Source organism: Nannospalax galili, unplaced genomic scaffold, assembly GCF_000622305.1.
Source record: "Nannospalax galili isolate Female #2095 unplaced genomic scaffold, S.galili_v1.0 scaffold65, whole genome shotgun sequence".
Classification (NCBI taxonomy): Eukaryota; Metazoa; Chordata; class Mammalia; order Rodentia; family Spalacidae; genus Nannospalax; species Nannospalax galili.
In genome coordinates, this window is record NW_008353294.1 from 281,856 (window position 1) to 305,211 (window position 23,356).

General features: G+C 38.6%; 1 protein-coding gene across 4 annotated transcripts in view; it reads left to right on the forward strand.

Annotated features, from left to right (window-relative positions):
* The window catches only part of Arap2 (ArfGAP with RhoGAP domain, ankyrin repeat and PH domain 2), a 208,321-nt gene that overhangs the window by 88,299 nt on the left and 96,666 nt on the right, over positions 1-23,356 (forward strand). For all 4 annotated transcript variants that reach the window (XM_008850516.3, XM_017802566.2, XM_008850513.3 and 1 more), the window contains exons 10-15: positions 9,031-9,146; positions 11,482-11,681; positions 15,280-15,365; positions 16,043-16,225; positions 16,656-16,830; positions 17,277-17,411. In XM_008850516.3, coding sequence (XP_008848738.1) covers positions 9,031-9,146; positions 11,482-11,681; positions 15,280-15,365; positions 16,043-16,225; positions 16,656-16,830; positions 17,277-17,411 — 895 coding nt within the window. The remainder of the gene's footprint in view (positions 1-9,030; positions 9,147-11,481; positions 11,682-15,279; positions 15,366-16,042; positions 16,226-16,655; positions 16,831-17,276; positions 17,412-23,356) is intronic.

The following is a 23,356-nucleotide window of genomic DNA, read 5'->3' on the forward strand; positions in this document are numbered from 1 at the left end:
CAGGAACTAGACTTTTGTAGGTTAATTTTGTAACCTGCCACTTTACTGAATGTGTTAATAATTTCTAGGAGTTTGCGCGTGGAATTTTTGGCGTCCCTTAGATATATTATCATATCATCTGCAAAAAGGGATAATTTGAGCTCTTACTCAACTTCGTGTATGTGTGTGTGTGTGGGGGCGCTGTATGCGTATAGAGTCTAGTGCAAGGACTTTTTAAAACTCCATTTGCAACATTAGAATTAAGGAAAATGGTTTTAAAGCAGTAGAAATAGTTTTCATTTACTTAATCCCATAAATTTCTTTTATTCTGGAGAACTGGAAATTTACTCTGCTCTTAAAGGCTGCTGTCTGTCTTTTCTGGAGCCCTTCTTCCACTTTATTACAGTGCCAAGCACATCTGCAAAGATATTTTCAGCAGTTTTTAAAAATCTTTTCTAATACTGTGACAAGAAAGATGCATTTTCTCTCTTTTTTAAAAAAAATTGTTGAGCTTTTATACATTTCATACAAGAGTTCTTAATCAAATTTAGACTCCCCTCCCCCATCCGAGTGCATTTTCTCTCTTAAAATCACCCTGAAAGCACTTTTGTCTGGAATGCTGTTACAGCTTTGGCAGTTCTGAATATGCAGCTGGGGCTCCTGCTGCCTGTCTGCTTGTGGCCTCCTACTGGTCTTAACTCCAGGAATAATCTACCTCAACCGGAGATTAGCATGGACTTTTGGTTTTCCTAGTTGCTTAGTTTGAAAACTCTATTTATTTATTTACTTTCATTCATTAGCAAGTTGCAGGAACTGAATTCTGGAGCAGCTCTTAGGGCTGCACAGGAGAAATACTAAAGTGGATTTTTGTTACTATTGCCAGAGCTGTTTTTAAAGTTTTCTTTTTCCAGATAGTCTCTAAGGAGCAGTGGGGAAAGAAAAAACCACGGTTGTTAACGGAAAACATTTGTTAGAGAGGTAAATAAATGGCACAGTGGAAACCAATGATAAAACTTTTCACCCAGTTACCCTCGTCACATAAATTAAATGTCACCCCTTTTGTATTTAGCACCATTTCGAAAAACCCTTGCTGATTTAATTTTCAAACATATTCTTCTGTGTCTCTGCTTGTTTTATATGCCTGCAGGTGTAATTATGACGATTTTTCCCATTATCTCTTCCACTGTGTATAATATGACGTCTGTATTTGGGTGTGTATAGGTTACACTATAGCCATTATGTTTCTGGATCTGTCCTTTCACTTAGGAAGTGTTTAGCAGGACTTGTTTCCTTTCTAGATGATGTGGAGGAACTGTGTAGATGCCCAGCAGGTCTCTGCTCTCTGGAAGCTTACTTTCTAGATGATGTGGAGGAACTGTGTAGATGCCCAGCAGGTCTCTGCTCTCTGGAAGCTTACTTTCTAGATGATGTGGAGGAACTGTGTAGATGCCCAGCTGGTCTCTGCTCTCTGGAAGCTTACTTTCTTTGGAAATACTACATTGACGACTACTTGATTTTTCTGCAGCCTTGAATTCCCTCATTTTTTCCTCAGATGTATGTGTTTGTGCTATGCATGCATGTGTGTATGTACTTACAAGTGTGTGGTAGCATGTATATATGTGGGTACATGTGTACAGGTGTGTGCATGCATGTAGAGGCTGGGGATTGATATCAGGAGTCTTCTCTATTGCTCTATGTCATTCATTGAGACAGAGTCTCTCAGTTGAACCTAGAAATAGCCATTCGGCTTATCTCAGTAGCCAGCTTGCCCTGGGCTTCCCATCGCCATCTTCTGAGCATTGACACTGGAATTACAGGCAGTCTGGCATTTGTATTCGTTCTGGGGTTCCAAACCCTGATCCTCATCATCCTTGCAGAGAGGCAGGCTTCTCAGTCCTCCTCCCATCTCAAATCCTATCCCCCCACCAGTGGCTGGAGGTAGATTCAGTAATTAACCCTACAACCATTTCTCAGGGCTGGGGAGGTAACTCAGTGTGTAAAAGAGCTTGCCATGCAAACAAGAGGACCTGTGTTCCAATTCTCAGAGCTCAGGTAAAATCCAGATAAACACATGGCATCATAATCTTTAATCCCAGTGTTCCTACAAGGAGGTGGGAGATGGAGACAGGAAAATCTTCAGAAGCTTGTGGGCTAACTAGCCTGGTCAATAAAACACAAATACAACAGACCCTGTATGAAACAAAGTGGAAGTGGAGGACTGACTCCTGAGATTGTCCTCTTGCCTTACATCTGCACTGTGGCATGCATGTTGCTTGTATGCACACACAACCCCCCCCATGATTTCCTCTTCCATTTTCATAGAATCAGGAGGCTAGCTAGAGAGATGACTCTGTAGTTAAAAGCATATATATATATTGCTCTTCCAGAAGACCTAGGTTCACTTCCCAGTACCTATATTGAACAACTCACAACCACCTGTAACTCCAACTCCAGGTGGATACACTATCCTCTTCTGGCCTTTGCAGGCACCTGCATTCACATGGCACACACACATACAAATACAGCACACACATATACACATTAATAAAAATAAAAATGTCTTTAAAAATAAGCAGTGTGATAGGTATCACTAATATTTTAACTATACAAATATTTTTTAAAAATTTATTTTTTGTGTATGTCTCTGTGCTTAAATGTATGTGTATGTACCACATGCATGCAGGTATGGAAGCCAGAAAGAGGTGGCAGATCCCCTGGAACCATGTGGGTACTGGGAACCAAACCTGGGGTCTCAGCAAGTGCTCTTAACCCCTTAACCATCTCTCCAGCTCCTTAACCTTAGGTGTTAGAGTTATAATTTTTTTTTTTTTGGTATTCCTAAAGAAATGGTGAGAATGTTTGTTTCATTCATTGTTTCTGTTCTTATTGTGAATTTAAGGTGAGACGCTGCACTGAGTAGAATCAGCGTTCTGAATTAATGGTCATTTGTAGCTTTCTTCTTGACTTGAAACTTTATCTTTTTCTATAAGTATACATTTCATTTAAAATTACTTTCCTCTGTGATTTATCTCATCATATTATTTCCCACTTTATCAGGATTATATTGTTTTTGTTTTGCCACTTTCCTTAAGCTTTTTGTATAGTTAAGATATTTAGGTTCATGTCATATTTTCTATATATTTTTCTGATCCATTTTGTTACATTTCATTTTTCTGTTACTTTTTACTGTAGAGAAGCTTTATATGTAACTAGAGTATTTTTAATAAGTTCAAAACTGATAAAAATCTGTTTTCTGAATCACTGTTTTCTAACCTATCTTGGTAAAGAAAAGTAGTTTGCATGCCAGTATTTGTAAGATTGGTTTTTAAAGGATATGTATCTGTCTTTCTGTGTGGCTTTTTGAGAAAGGTCTCACTGTGTAGCCTTGTCTAGCATAGAACACACTATATAGCCTAGACTGGCCTCACACCTCTGGCAGTCTCTCTGTGCCCCAGGCGTTAGGAATTGTAAACCTGGTAAGATAATCAAGCCTGTTCGTAATTTGAAATATGTGTATTTTTATGTACATTGGATTTCTAGTTGGTTGGGATTTCTGAAAATGAATGTGAAGAAAGTTTAAGAGAACTGGCCTTGCTTTCCATCTGTCATTTTCCTGACAGCCTCCCATCTTTTCCTGTAGCGTTTTTAAAACATCAAACTAGTTTTAGCCATTTCATCACAACCAGATGTCTTGGGTTTGGGTATCCATTTGATGCTAATTTTGGTATTGGGATTTTAACTACATAAATTCATTTGATTAAATATTCTCAAATCAGGGTATAACGAGAGGCTCTTTCCCCCAACATAATGTCCCCTGGTGCACTGGCATAGGAATGAAGCACTAATAGAATTTAAATAGCCTCAGAAGGCTTGGGTTGTATGGCACAGAAACGAAGCGCAGGATATAAGTGGTGACCTCCCGTTCTCTGGGTTCTGTATCTCTCCAAGCTCTGCATCTGGTGTTTCCTGGAAGTCCGGTGCCAATGTCATACAATGCCACATCTGTTTTCCACAAATGTTTAAGCACTGAGTTCTTAAATTCCTGGCAGGAAAAACATAGCATCCACTCTTTCTAAAAATAGGTTTGAGATTTGAGCAGATCTAGGGTTAACAGAGTCATCTTTAATTTTTCTCTTTAAGGGTCAACATTTCATTTTCTTCTTGCATTATATTGTTTTCAAATGTAGTTTTAACAATACTCCATTGCTTTCAAATTGTATAAAGGACTCATTTCAGTATCTTGGTTGATATTTATGATAAATTCTATCTGAATAGTATGGAATCATTGGTGTGAATACTTTCAAATGAATTGATTACAAATGAATGATCACAAATTAAATGGAAATACTTTGTGAAAGAAATTCTGTATTTAAATCTTTTCAGTGAAGGTGTTGCCAGGACATATCAGGTATTTAACTTGTATTGGCTCATTGAATTTGATAACACTGCTGAAAGGTGGTGTTACTCTATTTTCACAAAGGCACAGTTGATATTTAGATAAATCCAATAGCTTGCTAATGGTCATCTAGCCAGTAAGAAGCTCATCCAGGATTCTCATGAGTGTGACACTCAGTACCACTTGGTTGTTTTAGCAATTGCAGTGTCTTTAAGTTTGCTAAGCCATACACTTGTTTCTTGTTGCTAGTGGTGATTTCATGCCTTTTGAAATTCTGTTAGTCACAGAAAATTAAATGTAAACTACTGCTTACTCTACAATCTCCTTTTAGCTCTTTTAAAACCATTTTTAATTGAATTTTTGTGTATTTCATACAGAACATCTCAGTCAATCTTGACCATCTTCCCATGATAAAACACTTCTACCTTTGAATTTCTGGGCCTCTGTTTTGTAATCTAGTTTACAGTATTTTAAAGATTGAAAGTTTGGCCCTCCTTGCTTCCTGCTCACTTGTCAGACTGAAAATAGAGCTTAGAGCTCACAACCAGATTGTACTTACTAGATAATATAATTTTAATTTTCTTGAACATTGGCCATTCACATTTCATTGTACTTTTAAAGTGAGTTCGAGGCCAGCTTGGTCTACATAGTGAGTTTCAGGACAGCTGGGGCTACAGGGACCCTGTCTCAAAAAGACCCCCCAAAAAAAAAAATTCATGTCACCTTGTTATTTTTGAACATGCACTTTCTTGCAGTTAACTTTATAGTAGGTAATGCGTTCATTTGGCTTCAGATTAGAGCAATAGAGACTTAACAAAAGTGGTAATAATTAACTAGACCTGTGTGGCACTCACTGTGGCATGGCGTTCTTCTCAGTGTCTTTTACTGTGTGAACTTGTTCCTCACTGAAGTGATGGAAGTGATGTTGCCCATGCCACTGTCACCCCGTTTGTGAACAGTTGACCGAGGGAGGAGACATGTCTGAACATTAGGCTGCTCTGGGTGGGGTCCTTTGACTAGCACCCTCCTTTGTTTTGGAAAACCCTCTTTTTATATACACAAACTCAGTCTCTCTACACACACACACACACACACACACACACACACACGTGTGCTGTCTGTGTCCTTCAGAATTATTCACCAAATCAAATCAGAGTTGATAGCTATTTGTACACTTCACAACAACAACAATAACAAAATGATTAAAACAAGTATGGAGGACAGTGAGATGGATTCCCAGCATTTGACTACCAGGACAAATAGCATCTTGACAGTCCTTCTACTGTGTTCTATTGTGCTTAGGTCTAACTAGTAGTCTTTATTGGGGTTGTATGGTGTATTTCACTCTGCAAAGGCAGAGAGAACTGTTTATGTTCAGGTACATAAATATTCAGGGCTCATACTGACTTAACGTTATATTACTAGTTTTGCTATGTGATTTGATGTTTGTCAATATAAGACTCTTAGGTTACTGTTTTGTTTTTGTAAATTAAAGATTCTTAGGTTATACTTTTGTGTTCCTGGAGTCAAATCTCAGGGTGGGAAGAAGATGTGACCACACATAATTTTGACAAATATCCAGCAATGGGAACTAGTCTAAATATGTTCTACATAGGCTGAAAGGCTTACTGTTACTAAAGTAATCTTAATAAGAGATGCATTTGTTTCATATTTAATAGCTCTCAAGAGCCATGACATTTATTTTGTTACTCGGCTCTGTATTTTACAGTCAGTTGGTGCTGGTGAGCTGTGTGCATCCTCTAATTACTCAAAACCATATGGCCATGGCAAGCAGCTGATAAACGGTTTACAATTTTTCAGGCCAAAACCTATAATCTTTGCCTTGCTGGGGAAAATTTTTGAGTGCTGCGCTGACCCTCACTTTACTAGAAGTTACAGCTTTAGATGTCGATATTTTATGACTTGTTCATGGAGATGAGGGGCCATCCATCCAGGCAGGAACAGTGATGAGCCTCATCAGTTCCCATAACAGGTTGCCATTCTCACCATCTGCTGCTCTGGTGGTCAGAGCATTATGAGCCTTTGCCCTTAGTAACATAATACTTGCAGGCCAGGAACCTTGGAGAATATAATCTGAAGTGGCCTGATATTCATCTCTTGTCAAGAGCCTCATTAGAGAGAATTGTTAGAAGGCCACTCAGTGAAAGCATACTTTTCTTCTGGAGTTTATCCCTGAATCAAGGGTGTCATCAGAATACCATTTTAAAATACCCCATTTTGCTATTCTTACCTTCCTCATTTGTAAAAGAGGGCTTGAGATTCCTGGCACACACATTGGGAGTTTATCCAACTGTCTCATTATCCAGCAGGGACATTTGTATGGATAATTGAGAATTAGTGTTTTTAATTGGCAAAGTAAGGCCAACCCTATGCTGATAATGTTGAAATGTATTGTAATATGGTTAATTGGAATAAATTGATTTCCCTTCTCTCCATGTATGTCACATAGTATGCTATTTTACAGCCAAGGCTAACTACATAATAGAAATAGATCATCTCCATTCATGATACCATCTCATTGAATTTTTCCTCATAGTTTTTATTTTCTAATTGTGCTTCTTCCAACAAGATGAGACATTTAGTATCCCATCAAAAATATAATATTCAATTGAATTGTCTTCTGAATAAGTCATTATCTGATGGCCTGGGGAGATGACTCAATGGGTAAAGAGTGCTTGCTGTGCAAACACGAGGACCTTAGTCTGAATCCTAGCCACCCATGTAAAAAGCCACATATGCCCTCATGTGTATATGTAACTCCACTGTAGGGGGTGGATTGCTGGGGCTTGCTGGCATTCAGGATTATCTACAAGTTCAGTAAGAGACCCTATTTCAAAGAAATAAAGTGGAGAAAGAGCAGACCACCTGACATCCTCCATTGGCCACCCCTTCATACACTAAAACATGCATAGCCCCCTGGATGTATACATAGACCACAGACACATACATATACCTATGTGCAATAACCAACCAAATGAATAAATAAATGGTGAAATAAAAAAATGATAAAGACCTTATCAGTGTGTGACTGATGACCCTGATTACCCTTATATATCAGGGAAAATTGGTTATAAAAATGTACTTTTATCAAACAAGAATGCCTTAGTATTAACCACAAAGACCAAGAGGAAAACTTTTAAAAGATAAGGATATTTTGCTGAATAGTCAATCATTCATGCTGACAGAGTATGGGACTGCTCTTCCTCATACTCTAATCCTCAGGGCACAAGAATTGTTTTTTTCAAGGATTGTGGTGTCCTAAAATAGCTAGTATGTTTCTGGATGACACTTCGAGAGAATACAGAAAGACAAGGGGGGTGGGTGAAAAGCATATCTACATGTCCCTCATAGGCATTTATTTACATCAAGTAGATAAAAAGTCCGACCCATGGCCTAGGTGTGATGTGACAGAATTAACAAAGTAGTACTTTTACTTTTCACCTATGTAGCAGACACAACAAAAAAAAACCCATGATTTTATTATTATTTATTTTTCTTAATAGTCTTTATTGTGTCCTTTTATTGAAAATGGACCAATGAGAGCTTAGAACCCATTCAGTCTGAATCTGTTCACATAGATCATTTCTTAATAAAAAATATTTTATTTTATGTGTATGAATGTGTTGCCTGCATGTGTGTGAGTGCATTTCTATTGTGTAATACCCATGGAGATCAGAAGAGGGCATTCGATCCCCTGGAACTGGAATTATGGTTGATTGTTAGCCACCATGTGAGTGTTGGGAATTGAACCAGTCCTCTACAAGAGCAGTCAGTGCTCTTAAACACTGAGCCATCTCTCCAGCCCCAGATCATCCCTTTCTTGATGCAGAGATATTTTATAAAATATTGAGAGTATTCATTTGTTAAGTTCTCTTACTCATATGAATAGCTAGCATGTTGCAAACATCAGTCCTTTCAGAATATGGTGTCTTTGTTTCTCATTTTCTTGAGAAAAGGTGAGGTCATTGGATATGGATTTTGGACAAAGGGTTATTTTCTTATCAAAGTAGCCTCAGAGGAGGTTTTTAAGATTCAGATTGGAATATTGGAAATGAAAAACTGTATACTTCATAGAGCAGTAATGCCTTTGAGGGTAAATGAGGAGGGAAACTGTCACAGCAGATGCATTCCAATATAATAAAGCAAGCAACTATGTAACTATGAATTTATTTATTTTCCATCATATACAACTAGGTGAACTCCATATTTAACTGTCTCTTTAAGCCTTAGTTTTCCCAGTTTATTTCCATGTAAAGGACATTTATACTTCATAACATCATTTGACTCTCCCACCAATATTTGATGCATGTTAAAGTCTGTTGATACATTAGTTTCCTAACAGTGAGTACAGTGCCTACTGTTAAAGAAAGACACATGTATTTATGGCCTAGTCAGCTTACCTTTCATGTGAAAGGAAGTAATACCTTACCAGTAGTCGCACTATCAAACTCAGGATGGCACAGGATTATCATGTCTTGGAAGCAGTGGCCAAGTAGGAGAAGCCCTGGACTCTTGTCTAACACGACTATTTAACTCCATGCATGCAAGTGCAGAAAACTGTATGAGTTACTGAATTACAATGAAATTGTAGTTGTATTTTAAAATTTTATGATTTTATATTTTCTCTGAATTAGGATTTTAAGAGTGGCCTTGGTATTACCATAATCCCTATGAATGTTGCAAATGTCAAGCAAGTAGATGGGACTGTGAAGCAATCTTTTGAAATAATCACACCCTACAGGAGTTTCAGGTACACTGTTTTAAACATTTTTGGTGTGTGTTATTTTTATGTCTTATTTTAAATTAATTTATGTTCTGTTTTTGTGAGTATGAGTATTCTCCCTGTATGTATTTAAGTGTACCCGTGCATGCCTGTAGATGTCAGAAGATTGTGCCAGATCCCCTGGAACTGGAGTTACAGATGTTTGTTAGCCACCATGTGGGTGCTGGGAACAGAACCCCTGTCCTCTGCAAGAGCAGCCAGTGCTCTTAACCATTGAACCAACTCTCCAGCCCCTGTTGTTGTTTTTATGACAAAATGGCATGGGCATTCATTTTATAATGTTAGTGATGGTGCTGTCCTTTGTAGGACAATTGTCACTGTTGGATTTACCTTCCTTTTGCCTAATCAAGTAATCCCGTTTTACAGTCAGCTCTATTTAATATCATATGCCACATAAGATTTCTTCCAGGGACTCAGCCCAAAATGATACTGAGTTTAATGGATCATATAAAATTATCAATGCAAGTTTTAAAATGTATTAAGTGGATTATAGTAATTGCATAGTTATAACAATGGGCAAAACTTAAAACACTTAACATGTTCTAATAATCTATAATGATTTTGACTTAACATGTTTTAATAATCTATAATGATTTTGACTTAATGTGTTTTAATAATCTGTAATTGTTTATAGAATAGAGACAGTTTGCTGAGTGCAGCTCCATTAGTGCATTTCTTCCAGATAATACACTTCAGGTTATTTGCAAATCAAAAGTAGTAATTTCAAAGATATTAAGTATCTCATACATTTGCCTTAAGAAATGTTGTAGGGGATGATGGTGCACTCCTTTAATCCCAGCACTTGGGAGGCAGAGGCAGGCGGATCTCTGTGAGATGGAGGCCAGTCTGGTCTACATAGTGAGTTCCAGGTCAGCTGGGGCTACAGGGAGACCCTGTCTCAAAAGGACAAAAAAAAAAAAAAAAGAAAGAAAGAAAGAAAGAAAGAAAGATAGAAAAGAAAAAAAGAGAAATGTCTGTTAGTTCAAGTTTTGAGAAAAGTGGTCAAATAAAAATGTTTATTTATTTATTTTTAATTTTGTGTATGAGTGTTTTGCTTGCATGTATGGAAGTGCACCAAGTGCATGATTTCCCCACGGAGATCAGAAGAGGGCATTGGATCTCCTGAAACTGGACTTACAGACAGTTGTTAGCTGCCACGTGGGTGCTAGAGACTGAACCTAGGACCTATGGAAGAATAGCAAGTGTTTTTAACCCCTGAGCCATCTCTCTAGCCCCACTTGATAAGCTTTATGTTTAAATTTGCAGATCTAGAACTAGGAATGTAGCTCAGTGGCACAGTATTTGCTAACCATGTGCAATCCCTTGGGTTCCATCCTCAGTATTACATATAAACAAATAAACTAAATAATGAAGAACAGAAACAACATCATAAAGATTCTCACCTCAGTTAAAGGCAGGTATTTACGGCTGTGACAAATCTCTAAGAAAACTCTTTAAATCACTAAGAATTTTGTTAATATTATAGTAGTGATGGAATTGTAAAGTTCTCCAGAAAATATTATTCATACAAGCCAGTTAGTGTACAGACTATTTAGAATAGTTAACCATCTATACAGTTCGTATAACAAAATTTTTAATGTGGCAGGTAACTTGTGGTTATTTTTGGAGAATGTAGCTATTCTTTGGCATATTTTAGGTAATCAGTAAATCTTTCTTGAGGGAGTGGGCTGTAATTTTAATGTGTTATCCTTTGAGTCACGCATCCAAAGTATGTCAGAATAGTGCTAAAAATGAGTTAGAAATCCTTTAGATTACTAACCAGTTAAAACTTTTCTTGTTTCTCAATCTCTCAATGCCATCTGGACAATCTTCGAATTAAAAAAAAAAATCCATTTTTAAATCTGACAAAAATCACAATTTCTGGTGGGTGTTTTTGATAATTTTAGTTTCAGACTATGATGGCAGAATTCCCTGGGAAAATATTCTAGCAGTCCTGAGATGCTGCCAGTCTCTTTTTGATTATTATATAGCCATTGTTTAAGAGACACGGCCTTCATGTAAGTTTCGACCTACCAAGAGATATATTTATACCTTGGTCAAAAATAATAATGTGTGTTAATTTCAGTTCAAGGTATGTAAGCAGTCATAAGCAATGTGGAAAAGTAAGAGAAAAAATGACTTGTTAAATTAGATGATTTTTAATAGACAATCCCGTACTAACCAGCAGGCATCATTTTCAGCTGCTGTTTAATTTGTGACTGAAATGAATATGCAAACTGAACACACTGCTTAATTGGGATCTACAAAAGAGATCGATAATGCAGAAATGTTAATTGTTCAGCTTTACAGCAGAGTCTGAGAAAGAGAAGCAGGACTGGATTGAAGCTGTGCAGCAGTCAATAGCAGAAACTCTCTCTGATTATGAAGTAGCTGAGAAGATTTGGTTCAATGAATCCAACAGGAGCTGTGCAGATTGCAAAGCCCCAGACCCAGACTGGGCGTCCATCAATCTTTGTGTCGTCATCTGTAAGAAGTGTGCAGGTAATCAGTGATGAGTTCTGCTTGTCACTGTTGGTGGCACACTGAACACCGACTGCTCCTTGTGATTGTACATAATGTGTCCTAGGTAATAGTTGTAACAAGTGAAAGGAAAGAGACCTTATTAAATAGAAATCTGATTTATAAATGTCCTATAATTCTAACTTATGCATGAGTCAGATGTAAAAATCAATTTTTTAGCATATAATCCTATTTTGTGTCAGATGGTCCATATATAGATTTGATTTCATTATTGTCATTTATGTGTATGAGTGTATTACTTGCATATATGTAAGTGCACCTGTGTCATGCAATGCCTGAAGAGGTCAGAAGAGGGCATTAGAGCCCCTGGAATTGGAGTTATGGATGGTTACCAGCCCCCACATGGGTGGCGGGAACCAAACCCGGGTGCTCTGTAAGAGCAACTTGTGTTCTTAACTGCTGAGCTATCTCTCCAGCCCCATATATAGATTTTGAAAACATCATTTTTAGATAGTTTAGATTTTATTGTATGTCCAGAGAAAGTTTGCATCTTTGCATGAATACTTGTCCATTATTCCTGAATTACTGTTTATTATTATTGCTATTATTATTATTTTTTTTATTATTTTGGTCTTTTTTGAGACAGGATCTACTTGTAGCCCCAGCTGGCCTGGAACTCACTGTGTGGACCAGGCTGACCTCAGTCTCCCAAAGATCCACCTGCCTCTGCCCCGCTGGTGCTTAATATTTATTTTTCACATCAAAGTCATTGTGGGCTGTAACCTTGTTTACTGGATCTAACATCTCCTATAATACCACTTTTATGAGGAAGCATTTCACAGTGATAGCAATGCTTATGAAAAGAACTAAGGCTGTGACTGCTTTTCTTCTTGTGATCCTACACCTGACTGCCTGGCCTCTCAGTTCATTTGGAAGCCTATAACCTTATCCAAGTAAATGGAAGGAAATGGACCCTTGCTGTATGGACTGTCTTGTGATATTTAGGGACGTGTTGGAGGAAATTAGCCACAATTTAAACTGACGGCAGTTTCTTAGCACTACCTCCCCTTGCCCCCCATCCTTCAGAGCCACCCACCTACAGAAATGACCTATGGTCCCAGCTACTGTAATCTAGTTGGGGGAGTTACAAAGGTATGTGACATGATGTCTCTGCAAATGTTGAAGTGGTAATTAGGGCTAAATAAGAGCAGGGCTAGAGCTGACCACCAGGCTCCAGGATAGCACAGGGTGGACAGGAGTGTCTCACCCTGAGAAGTCAGTAAGCAACAGAGCCCCAGCAGCAGCTGTCTAGAACCCTTAGTACTTTCTAGAGCTCTATACCATCCCATTTCTTATGCCCAGGCAGCTTTCCTCACCACCTAATTAATGTCAGTTGCAGCAGCAAAGCATCAGCCGATGACCCCTGCTTCATCTTCTCTCCTGTCCCACTGGAAGGGATAGCCTTGTTTTGCCCCTGCTATTCTCACACCCCGTTCCTTTCTTCTCTCCTTAGAATCAGTTCCTTATTTACCCACTCTCTTAACTGTTTAACCATAGCTTGTTGTTTCAGCATGTTAACGTGCATCAATTTATCTTAACACCAACAACCTTTCTAAAAGCTTCCCATTCCTTTCTGTGCATCACTCTCTGTCTTTTTTTTCCCTTTCAAACCTGGGTTGCTTTCCTGACTACACGGTTTTCTTTATTCCTTTAACTTCATTTTCCTTCTGCATTCTGTAATCAGCTGTCTTTTCTCCACTCAACATGATCTCTTCTGTGGTATTTCAGACCTGTTGAAGGCAGGTCTCCCTTGGGTGGCAGTTCTCTCTGGCTTCAGTAGCCACGTTGTCTTGGTGGGTTAGTGGTTGTCATCTTGAATTCAGCACTCATTTTTAAACAGATGATTTTCACTGTCGGATACAAAATTCTTGGCAATATCTGCCCATGATTCTCTAGCTATGTTTGCCAAAGACACCTGAAAAATAACATGTTGGAAGGAGAGCCCTTACTGCTGCTGCCTGTAGCCCAGTGCACGACCTGCAGACACTCATCTCTCTCCTGTCCTGGTCAGAAGCTGTGCAGAGTACCATGCAGTCAGCCTGAACCCTAATAGACACTCCTGACTGGCTTTCTTTGAAGCCCACCACATGTGGCTGTATTTCTGCTTTGGGCCTGTCCTCTTGCCTTCTGTCAGATCTTATATTCTTACCCAGGCTTTTTGAACAGCATCTTCAGCAACTCACAGGCTTCTAGTGCTGCCTTTGGGCTAGAATTAAAAGTGCAAAACAATGCAAGCTCCTGCCATCAGTCTTTTGTGCTCTAAAGCATTTTTTGTCTTGAAGAAAGTAGGAATATAGCCTCTTACTTAGTATAGTACATAGAGAAGAACTCTACTGTTCGTAGGCAAAGTGTCCTTAAGATCAACTCAAGGTCTTATGTAACTTTTTTCCTTTCAACTTACTTACATGTGACATATGTTTGGATACCAGTTATGACTGAGTGTTGGTTTATATAGCACATTTGTATTGACAATGATGTAATTCTGGGCTCTTCTTTTCCTTATACGTAGCAATAAAATAGAAAATACACATTGAATCTCAACACTAAAATTTATTTGTTAGAATTGTCAGGTTGCATTTTTTTTTAACTAGTAAAGGATTGGTATCTGTTTTTCATGCTTAAGAGTTCCCTGATTCATAAAGGTTTCCCCAGTAGTAGTAGAGCACTTGCTTAGCACTAAGGCCGATGTTCAGTTTCCACACTCCAAAAAAAGTTTTGATTGATTTCTAGCTAATTTCGCACACATGCATGCACACACTCTCACATACCTCTACACACACACACACACACACACACACACACACATTCTTTTAACAGTATAGTTTTAAGCCAGTACTTGGTGGTGATAAAGCTAATAGTTGTTATTCCATTGTGAGTGGATTTTTGTATAATTACCATGAATACTTTTGGCACTGTTAGCATTTAGAAGAGTAGTAACTGGGGATGTTTTAAAATGAGATTATGTTCGCACACATATGTCTGTGCATGTTGTGTGTGTTCACATGTATGCAGGTGTGTTTGGGTATATATGCACATGTGCATGTATTCATGTGAAAGTCGGGGGACAACCTTCCATCTAGTTTCTCAGTTGCTGTTGTTCTCTCTCTCTCTCTCTCTCTCTCTCTCTCTCTCTCTCTCTCTCTCTCTCTGAGAGAGAGAGAGAGAGAGATCCCTTTAGCCTAGAATTTACCCAGTAGGCTAGACTGGTGTCCCAGCAAGCCCAAGGAATCTTCTCCCTCTCCAGTGCTAGGATTATAGCATGCATCTCCATGCCTAGCTGTTTTTATGTGGCTTCTGAGCATTGAACTTAGCTCCTCATGCTTGCAAGACAAGTGCTTTACTGGCCAATGGATACCTCCAGTCCTACCTTTACATAGTTGTTTTGTGTGTGTGTGTGTGTGTGTGTGTGTGTGTGTGTTTCTGGGTCTCATATATGCTAGGCAAACCCTCCGCCACTGAACTGTATTCTCAGACCTTCAATACATATTTTAAAAAATAAGGTAAGATAAATCAACATACAAAAAATGGAAATGTAAAATGGAATTGTTTCTTCCTTCAGGACAACATAGATCTTTGGGACCAAAAGACTCCAAGGTTAGAAGTCTAAAAATGGATGCCAGTATTTGGAGTAATGAGCTTATCGAGGTAAGTCCTGTTCACTGGGCACTGTGAGCAGGGACTAGGGAGAAGGCAGTGGCTGGCTGGCTGGCTGGCTGGCTGGCATGGATTTTTTTGTTTTGGTTCTTAGGTGAGTTTCTCACTGCACTGTGCAAATGGCATATAGCTGTTTGATAGCAGTAGCTCTTTGAGAAAGCTTTCTAGAGATGATTATTTTTAAAACAAAGACTATGATGTACATTGATGACAATGATGTAAAGACTTGGCAGCTTTTAGAAAAATGAGAACCTCTTTTTCTTTATAACCCAGATGGAAAAATATTAGAAAAGGGATTGAAAAAATTTGGCAAAATTTACTCTTCTGTTGGCCAAGCTTCGTCGTGAAACAACCGAGTCTTGACTTGCTGCTCCTTCCCTTCCTTTCCTGCTCCTGTTCCATTATCTCTTACAGAGACACACTAGCCACACAGCCATTTTAAATTATTGTGTCCCAATCTGAGTTTCAAAGAATAAGACTACTTTCATTGGACTTTGTGTTCTTGGCGCCCTGTTTTGTCATTATTTAAAGCAACAAGGCTACATTCAAAATGATGGTGGTGGTCTATTTCTTCTGCCTCAGGAGTTCAGTCTTTCATGAATTATGTTTTTGTTTATAATGTAAATTAATTTTATGAAATGCTGTACGTTATACTTTTTGAATTTCAGCTTTTTATTGTCATTGGAAACAAAAGAGCAAATGACTTTTGGGCTGGTAATCTTCAAAAAGATGATGAATTACACATGGACTCTCCAGTAGAAAAGAGAAAAAACTTTATTACTCAGAAATACAAAGAAGGAAAATTCAGGAAGACTCTTTTGGCATCTCTGACCAAAGAGGAATTAAATAAGGTGAATATAATATAACAATACACACGGATTTTAATGTCATGTATTAACATAGATGAACAATACTCATATGGCAGAACATTTAGTGCATAGTTCATTATTACAGTTGAAATGGGTTGAATTTCTTAGCCCCAGCCACTATACTGTGTGTGCATATAAAAATGTCTTCCAGAGCATCCATGATGGATTGGAAGTTTCAGAAGGAGAACATCACAGAACCAAGGCAGTGAATTGAGACTTTGAAGCCTTGGGTTGTAATTTAAATTTGTGAAGACCTTTGGTGCCTGTTGCCTGGTTCAGAGCACAGTTATTATTAGGCTCCTTAGGCAAAATAGAATAAAAACTTCATAAGCAAATTGTCAGTCTTGCATTCCAATACTAGCAGGAATCACAGTTATGTCCTTTAAAAGGTGTGTTTTCTTTTGATGCTCAGGCTCTGTGTGCTGCTGTAGTGAAGCCAGACGTGCTGGAAACAATGGCTTTGCTGTTCAGTGGAGCAGATGTTATGTGTGCAACTGGAGACCCTGTGCACAGCACCCCCTACCTGCTGGCCAAGAGGGCTGGACAGAGTCTGCAGATGGAATTTCTCTACCATAACAAATTCTCAGGTTTGCCTTTAGCCCTATACTAACCTGCTCTCTTCTGATAGATCCATGAAAGGAATGAAGGACAAATCTCTTTACTTCTCAGCTAAGAAAAACCTTCAGAATAAAAAAAAAATAATTACTAAAACTTTGCTTTATAGCATTTGAAGAAAAATCTTGGACATATATATTTTTATAGTTCTTTAATCTTATAAATGCAAGATTGAAATAGTTAATCCACATAATCATGTATTCCAAAATTAAATCTGATTTTCATATGTAAATATTAAGTATGATATAAATACTTATTTGAAAATTTTATGCAAAGTAAAATTTATAGCTCTGTATTTATTTGGTAATAACTCTGGAGCTGTTTTTCCTCTAGTTCAAAGGTCACTAACATACTCCTAATCAAAAGGGAACTTGATTACATTTTGGATTTCAACATGTAATTGCTTTAACTTTTCTAGATTTCCCTCAGCATGATGTTCATTCTGAGGGGGCGCCATGTCAGGATGCTGTGCAGTCCTTGTTCCTCTGTGACTTCTTATATCAGGCTCCTGCTGCTGCATCTAAAGTTTCTACAGAGAAAAAGCTACTTGAAGGTAATTTTTCTGCTTCTCTAGAGATTTAGTTTCTGGATAAAACTTTATTCCATTATCAAACAATTAGGTTTTAATTTTCTTCCTTAAGATCTTATATTTGATCTTGTAAAATAGAGAGATTTTTTTGAGGATTCATAAGCTACGCACAGAGTATTTCATGCACTATGGTGGAGTCTCACCACTGGGTTGGAACGCTGGGTGAATTCTCAACCAAATACAATGATGTCTGCCTTATGAGCCAGTGTATTCTGCTTCCAGTTTTAAAAGTCATTCCGAAACCAACATTAAACTTAGCTCCTTCCCATAGGAATGGACACCTCAAATGGCAAGAAAATATTGGTATATCTGAACATGTGGGAAGAGCTGGCAAATTTTTTATTACTGGCTGAGTCTCTCTTATCTGAACTGCTTTGGACTGGAGGTGTTTTGGGTTTTGAAATCCATGAGCGTTTGAATATTTATGTTGCTACATAATGAAATATCTCTGGAATGGGAGCCAAGTCTACACAAAAATTCGTTTCTGTTTTATATATGCCATAAACACAGGTAACCTAATATGATACAATTTTTTATTGTTTTGAGCATGACACAAGTTTCATGGTATAGAATTATCTAACTGCTGGTTGAATACAGCTGTTCAACCTGGTATATATTCATAATACTAAGTAATACAAAGTAAAGAATGGGAATCAATTTTATAAAGTATTCTAGGTTTGAGAATTATCTGAGAAAAGGAACAGTAGCCTGTATCCTTTTACAGTGTAACCAGTTCCTCAAGCAAGTCTATGCTCTCCATTAGAAATAGAAAATGAAACCATGTGTTATAGCATACACTTTTAGTCCCAGTACTTGGGAAGCAGAGGCAGGCAGATATCTGTGAGTTTGAGGCCAGCCAGTGCTGAACAGTGGGTTCCAGGCCAGCCAGTGCTGAACAGTGAGACCCTGTGGCAGGAGAAAATGAGTAAGGAAGGGATCCTCGTGTTTGTACCTTATGTGCTTGAATTAGTTGGACAAATACAGGTAGGAAAATGTAATGAGATTTTTCCTACAGGAACAAAGAAAAGTACAAGACGTATAAAGCTGCATAGGGTAGTTGATGGTGCGCTGTAATTGGCTCAGCAGCCTAATGTTAATTACCAGATTGGTGTAATTCAGTCAGGTTCCTCAAAGGAGCAATAGGCTGAGAAACTTACTCCAGAGCATGGATCCTGGTGCTTGTTCATTGCACTCATTATTTCACTATGAATTTTTGCAGGACGAGTAATCCGTATCAGAAATGCTTGGAACTAGAGTTGTTTCACATTTCAGATTTTTTTTGATTATAGAATATATTAATAGCCTTTACCAATTGCATGTTCCTAGTGCTCCTACTGCACCTAGTGCAAAAAAAATTTCTCTAATTCTAAGTTTTTCAAGTATTGTGTCTACACTAAAAAACTTATCAGATTCTAAAACATATAAATTTCACACATTCACTAGATATGTTTGTTTTAATTTTTTTAAAAATTATATACCACCAAACAGAAAGTCATATAAACTATGCTTTATTAGATTTTTACAATAATATCCTGTCCTGTAATGAGCTTGCATTATATGTGAGGCCCTGCTTTCTGTAATTTGCACTCTTTAATTCTAAGCTTCATAAAGGATCTAGAAAGAGTTGATTTCACTTTTCACATGACCTACCCTTAAAGAAAATGGACTCTCCCTCTCTCAGCAGCTATCAGTTGTCAGCGGCTCCTCTAGGGACACAGTTTGTGTCCACCTACCCCTCCGTGCTGGGATTTTGTCTGGCTTGGCTTGAGCTTGACCAGGTATTGCATGCCGTCAGAATTCCTGTGAGCTCATACGCACCAACTGTGTCCAGAAAATACTTTCCTTGTAATCATCCACCTCCTCTGCCTCTCACACTCTTTCTGCCCCTTCTTCCGCAATAATCCCTGCGCCTTGGGAACAGGAGTTTTATATAGGTGTCCCCCTTAAGACTAAGCATTCCATAGTCTCATTCTCTGTATCTTGACCAGTTGTGCATCTTTGTGTTGTCATCAACTGCACAAGGAAATTTCTCTGATGAGGGTTGAGAGATGCACTAATCTATGGGTATAATGATATGTTACTAGGATTTGGTTTAATACTATGTCCATTTGGCAAAATAATAGTAATAAATTCTCCTGTAGGGCTTATGACCTATGTACCAGGTTCTTGTCCCCTCTAATACTGCCACGACTGAGTTTCAACTTGTGGAGGTGGCCTTAAATCTTATTGGAAACTCGTTGGTTAATCCTATAGCATTCATGTCACTGTGGCACCACTGGGTGTACTTTGCTAGGCCAGTCTTACTGTAGCTGGCAGAATTCACAGCTGGGTAGAACTGATTACTTTTCTCCTCCAGTAGTGTTCTTAGCACTTTCTGGCACTATGAAAGCTAGCCAGTGGGGATGAAGCTTTTAGTTCAATACCAGCTTGATTTCTCTATGTTCTGTGCCTCAATTATGTTGTCTTTTCATGAGTAGGGTCTTACCGTCACGTTCTAGAAGGTAACCAAGAGCTTTGGCCACAGCCCATCATGTTTGAGATATATGATACCTTATTAGCCAACACTCCAAATGAGGTAGCCCATTCCTAGCACTGGGCCTTCTTATTTGTTAGCCTGTGGTGTCTAATAGGGGCATTGTCACTCCAGCTGTCCTGGAACTCACTATGTAGACCAGGCTGGCCTTGAGAACTCACAGAGATTGACCTGCCTCTGCCTCCCGAGTGCTGGGATTAAAGGCGTGTGCCACCACGCCAAGCTTTAAACTTTTTTTAAAGTATATTTTTATTGAATTGTTGTGCATTTTATACAATAGATCTTATATTTAGATACCTTCCCCTATCTGCCCTTCCCCACATTGGATTTCATGCATTCTGTTACATATGTTAAGGCATATGGAATCAGCTTTGTATACCCAGATGTTCTTCAGTGTGAGTTCATCCACAGGAGCCATTTCAGCCTGTCTAACGTCACTCCCTTAAAGAAGATGACTCTCCCTCACCCAGCAGTGACCAGCTGCCAATTGTTCCTCAGCTCAGGTTGGGGCCTCCTGCCCATTTCCTCAGTTGTATGCCAGCTTTTGTCTGATGGAGGCTGCATACTTGAATGTATATATTTTAGGAACTTTCTGCAGTAGTAGGTCACATGGATACTTTTTCAACAGGTCTTTAGTGTTAGCTTTTCCTCCCCACACTCTACCCTGCCCCACTAACCTCCACCCCATTTAACCCTTCCCATTCCATTATTATCCTTTGTGTTCTCTGCTTATCAGTTTTCTTCAAGATCTTATTCAAACAGATTATTATTATTGTTATTTTTTTATCTTTTTGAGACAGATTCTCCCTGTAGCCCCAGCTGTCCTGGAACTCACTATATAGACCAGGTTGGCCTCGAACTCACAAAGGTCCACCTGCCTCTGCCTCCCATCAAACAGATTTTTTTAAAGACAGGGTCTCCCTGTAGCTCCAGTCGGTGTGGTACTCACTATACAGACAAGGCTGGCCTTGAGTGGATATTGGCACTTTAAATATCTGTAACTGAATCCTTCCCTTTAGATTTTATAATTTGACTTAAATATTTTGGGTAAAATTCACATAAAATGTTGAAATTAGTACTTTCTCTATTTACATGTACTTAAGTTTCTATAGATTGTTGGTTTCAAGACCTTAATGGATAGTAAAGTTTTTGAGTGCACAAGCCCTTGTATACTATAGCGCAGGATTTACATGCAAATTACTTACTCCAACATACTTCTGATCCTCTCTACATTACTTTTCATACTAAATGATGGAGATGCTATTTAAGTAGTTGTGACTGATTTGTTTAGGGGAAATTGGCAAGAAAAAAGTGTACACATATTCAGTGTGTACACATTCAAATTTTTCTGAGTGTTCATCATCAGTAATCTATTGAATCTATGGATTCAGCACCAATGGATATGCAGAGCTGACTGAAATTTAATTAGGGATTTTTTTTTCCCATCTGCAACATTTTTCTAAAAGGAATTTCAAACTGAGCTCTGAGATTACAATTATATAACGCATTAGAGATGATTTCATTTGAGAATAATCACCTGGCAAGATATTCTTTGATTCTTCTGACCAATTTGCCATCAAGTTATGTAGCTTCACACTGAAAATGCAGTCCTTCCCGACACCGTCTCAGCTCTGTTTGCCATCAGGTCCTGCCTATGCCACAGTGCCCCTTTTTGTCTCCTTATGTTTGCCCCAGCTTCCCTACTTTTTTTTAAAGAAATGGACTTAATTACCTTCAGAATATAAATCAGATCCTGGAAGTCCATTGCTGAGAAGCCCACAGTAGACTCACATTGCAGATTGCAGTCTTGTTCCTTGTTGATTATGACCTGGAAGAGCTTGTGCTTCCCCCACTTCTCCTGGCATTCCTCATGCACCTAGGCCTGCCTCCATAGCTTCATCTGTGTTACTGGAAAAGGGGTGTGACCTTTCCTGCTCCTTCTGCAGATTATATCTCTCAATCTGAGTTTGTCAGGTATCTACGGGATGAGTTCGCTGCCACGTAATCAGCAAGGCACACTGTCATCCTACTCAAGTGCTCTCCCCCTGCCAGCTCCTCTCCTTAGAGCTCTGCACATTTCCAGTACGGCTCTTACCAACCCCTAGATAATCCCTTCATTTCCTGGTTTCTCCTTCTCCCTGGATCTAAAGCTCAATGAAACATTGATCTCTTCTGGCTTATCAAGGGTTATTGTCAAATCTTTGATGCTAAAATCAATGTTTCCACATATTTGTTACATGATAAATATTTCTTGAAAGAATGAATGTTTAAGAAAATTACTAGCAGTTTAAAACTGTAAATTATTAATATTTAGTCTTTTTAAATCACATTTTTGGTTTTAGTATCCCAGTGGTTTTGCTAGAGTTTTAGTCATCTATAGTTAACCAAAGTCAAAAACATTAAATAGCAGCCAGGTGTGGTGGCGCACGCCTTTAATTCCAGGGCTCTGGAGGCAAAGGCAGGCAGATCTCTGTGAGTTCAAGGCCAGCTTGGTCTACATAGCAATTTCCAGGCCAGTTGGGGCTACAGCGAGACCCTGTCTCAAAAAACAAAAAACCAAAACAAAACAACATTGAATAGGGGCCAGGTGTAGTGGCACACACCTTTAATCCCAGCACTTAGGAGGCAGAGGCAGGAGAATATCTGAGCTCGAGGCTAGCCTGGTGTAAATAGAGTCCTAGGCTAGCCAAGGCTGCATAGTGCCATCCTGTCTCAAAACAAAATTAACAAAGTATTAAATAGAAAACACCCAGAAATAAATAATGCACAAATTTAAAATTTTTGGTTTTAATAGTTTTTATAATTGTTTCATTATTAGCTTTTGCTATTTTCTAATGGCATCTAAGTAATGATTTAAATTTCATGGATAGATTCACTAGGAAAATATAATATATACTCAGTTCAAGTTGTCTTCAGTTTCAGGCACACTGAGTCTTGTAATACATGCCCTGTGCCCCCACAAGGAGAGGGGAAAACTGCCAGATAAAAGGATACAATTGCTGGCTTAAAGTATATTTTGTTAAGAAAAACCTCTAAAACAAGTAAAAGCCTGTAGTTTGGGGTCTGTTTCTTTCCTCTGGAGATTGTGCAGTGATGTTACTGCTACAGTGTACCAGCTTTATGTGAAAGGAATTGTTTGCAAAGATGTAGAGATTAAAGCGTGGCTGTCACCTTTGCCTCTGACAGGCAAGCACTGGACAGCACCGCTCCATCAGTACTTGTCAGCGTGGCACTGAACAAAATGATTAAAAACAAAGGCAAAAGTCGGGAGTGCAGTACATGCACCCTTCAGAGTCACACAGGTTTCACAGCATCAGGTCAGCTTTTCCGAATCTGAAATTCTTCTAGCTCCTGGTTCTGAAGACCGATCAGTATT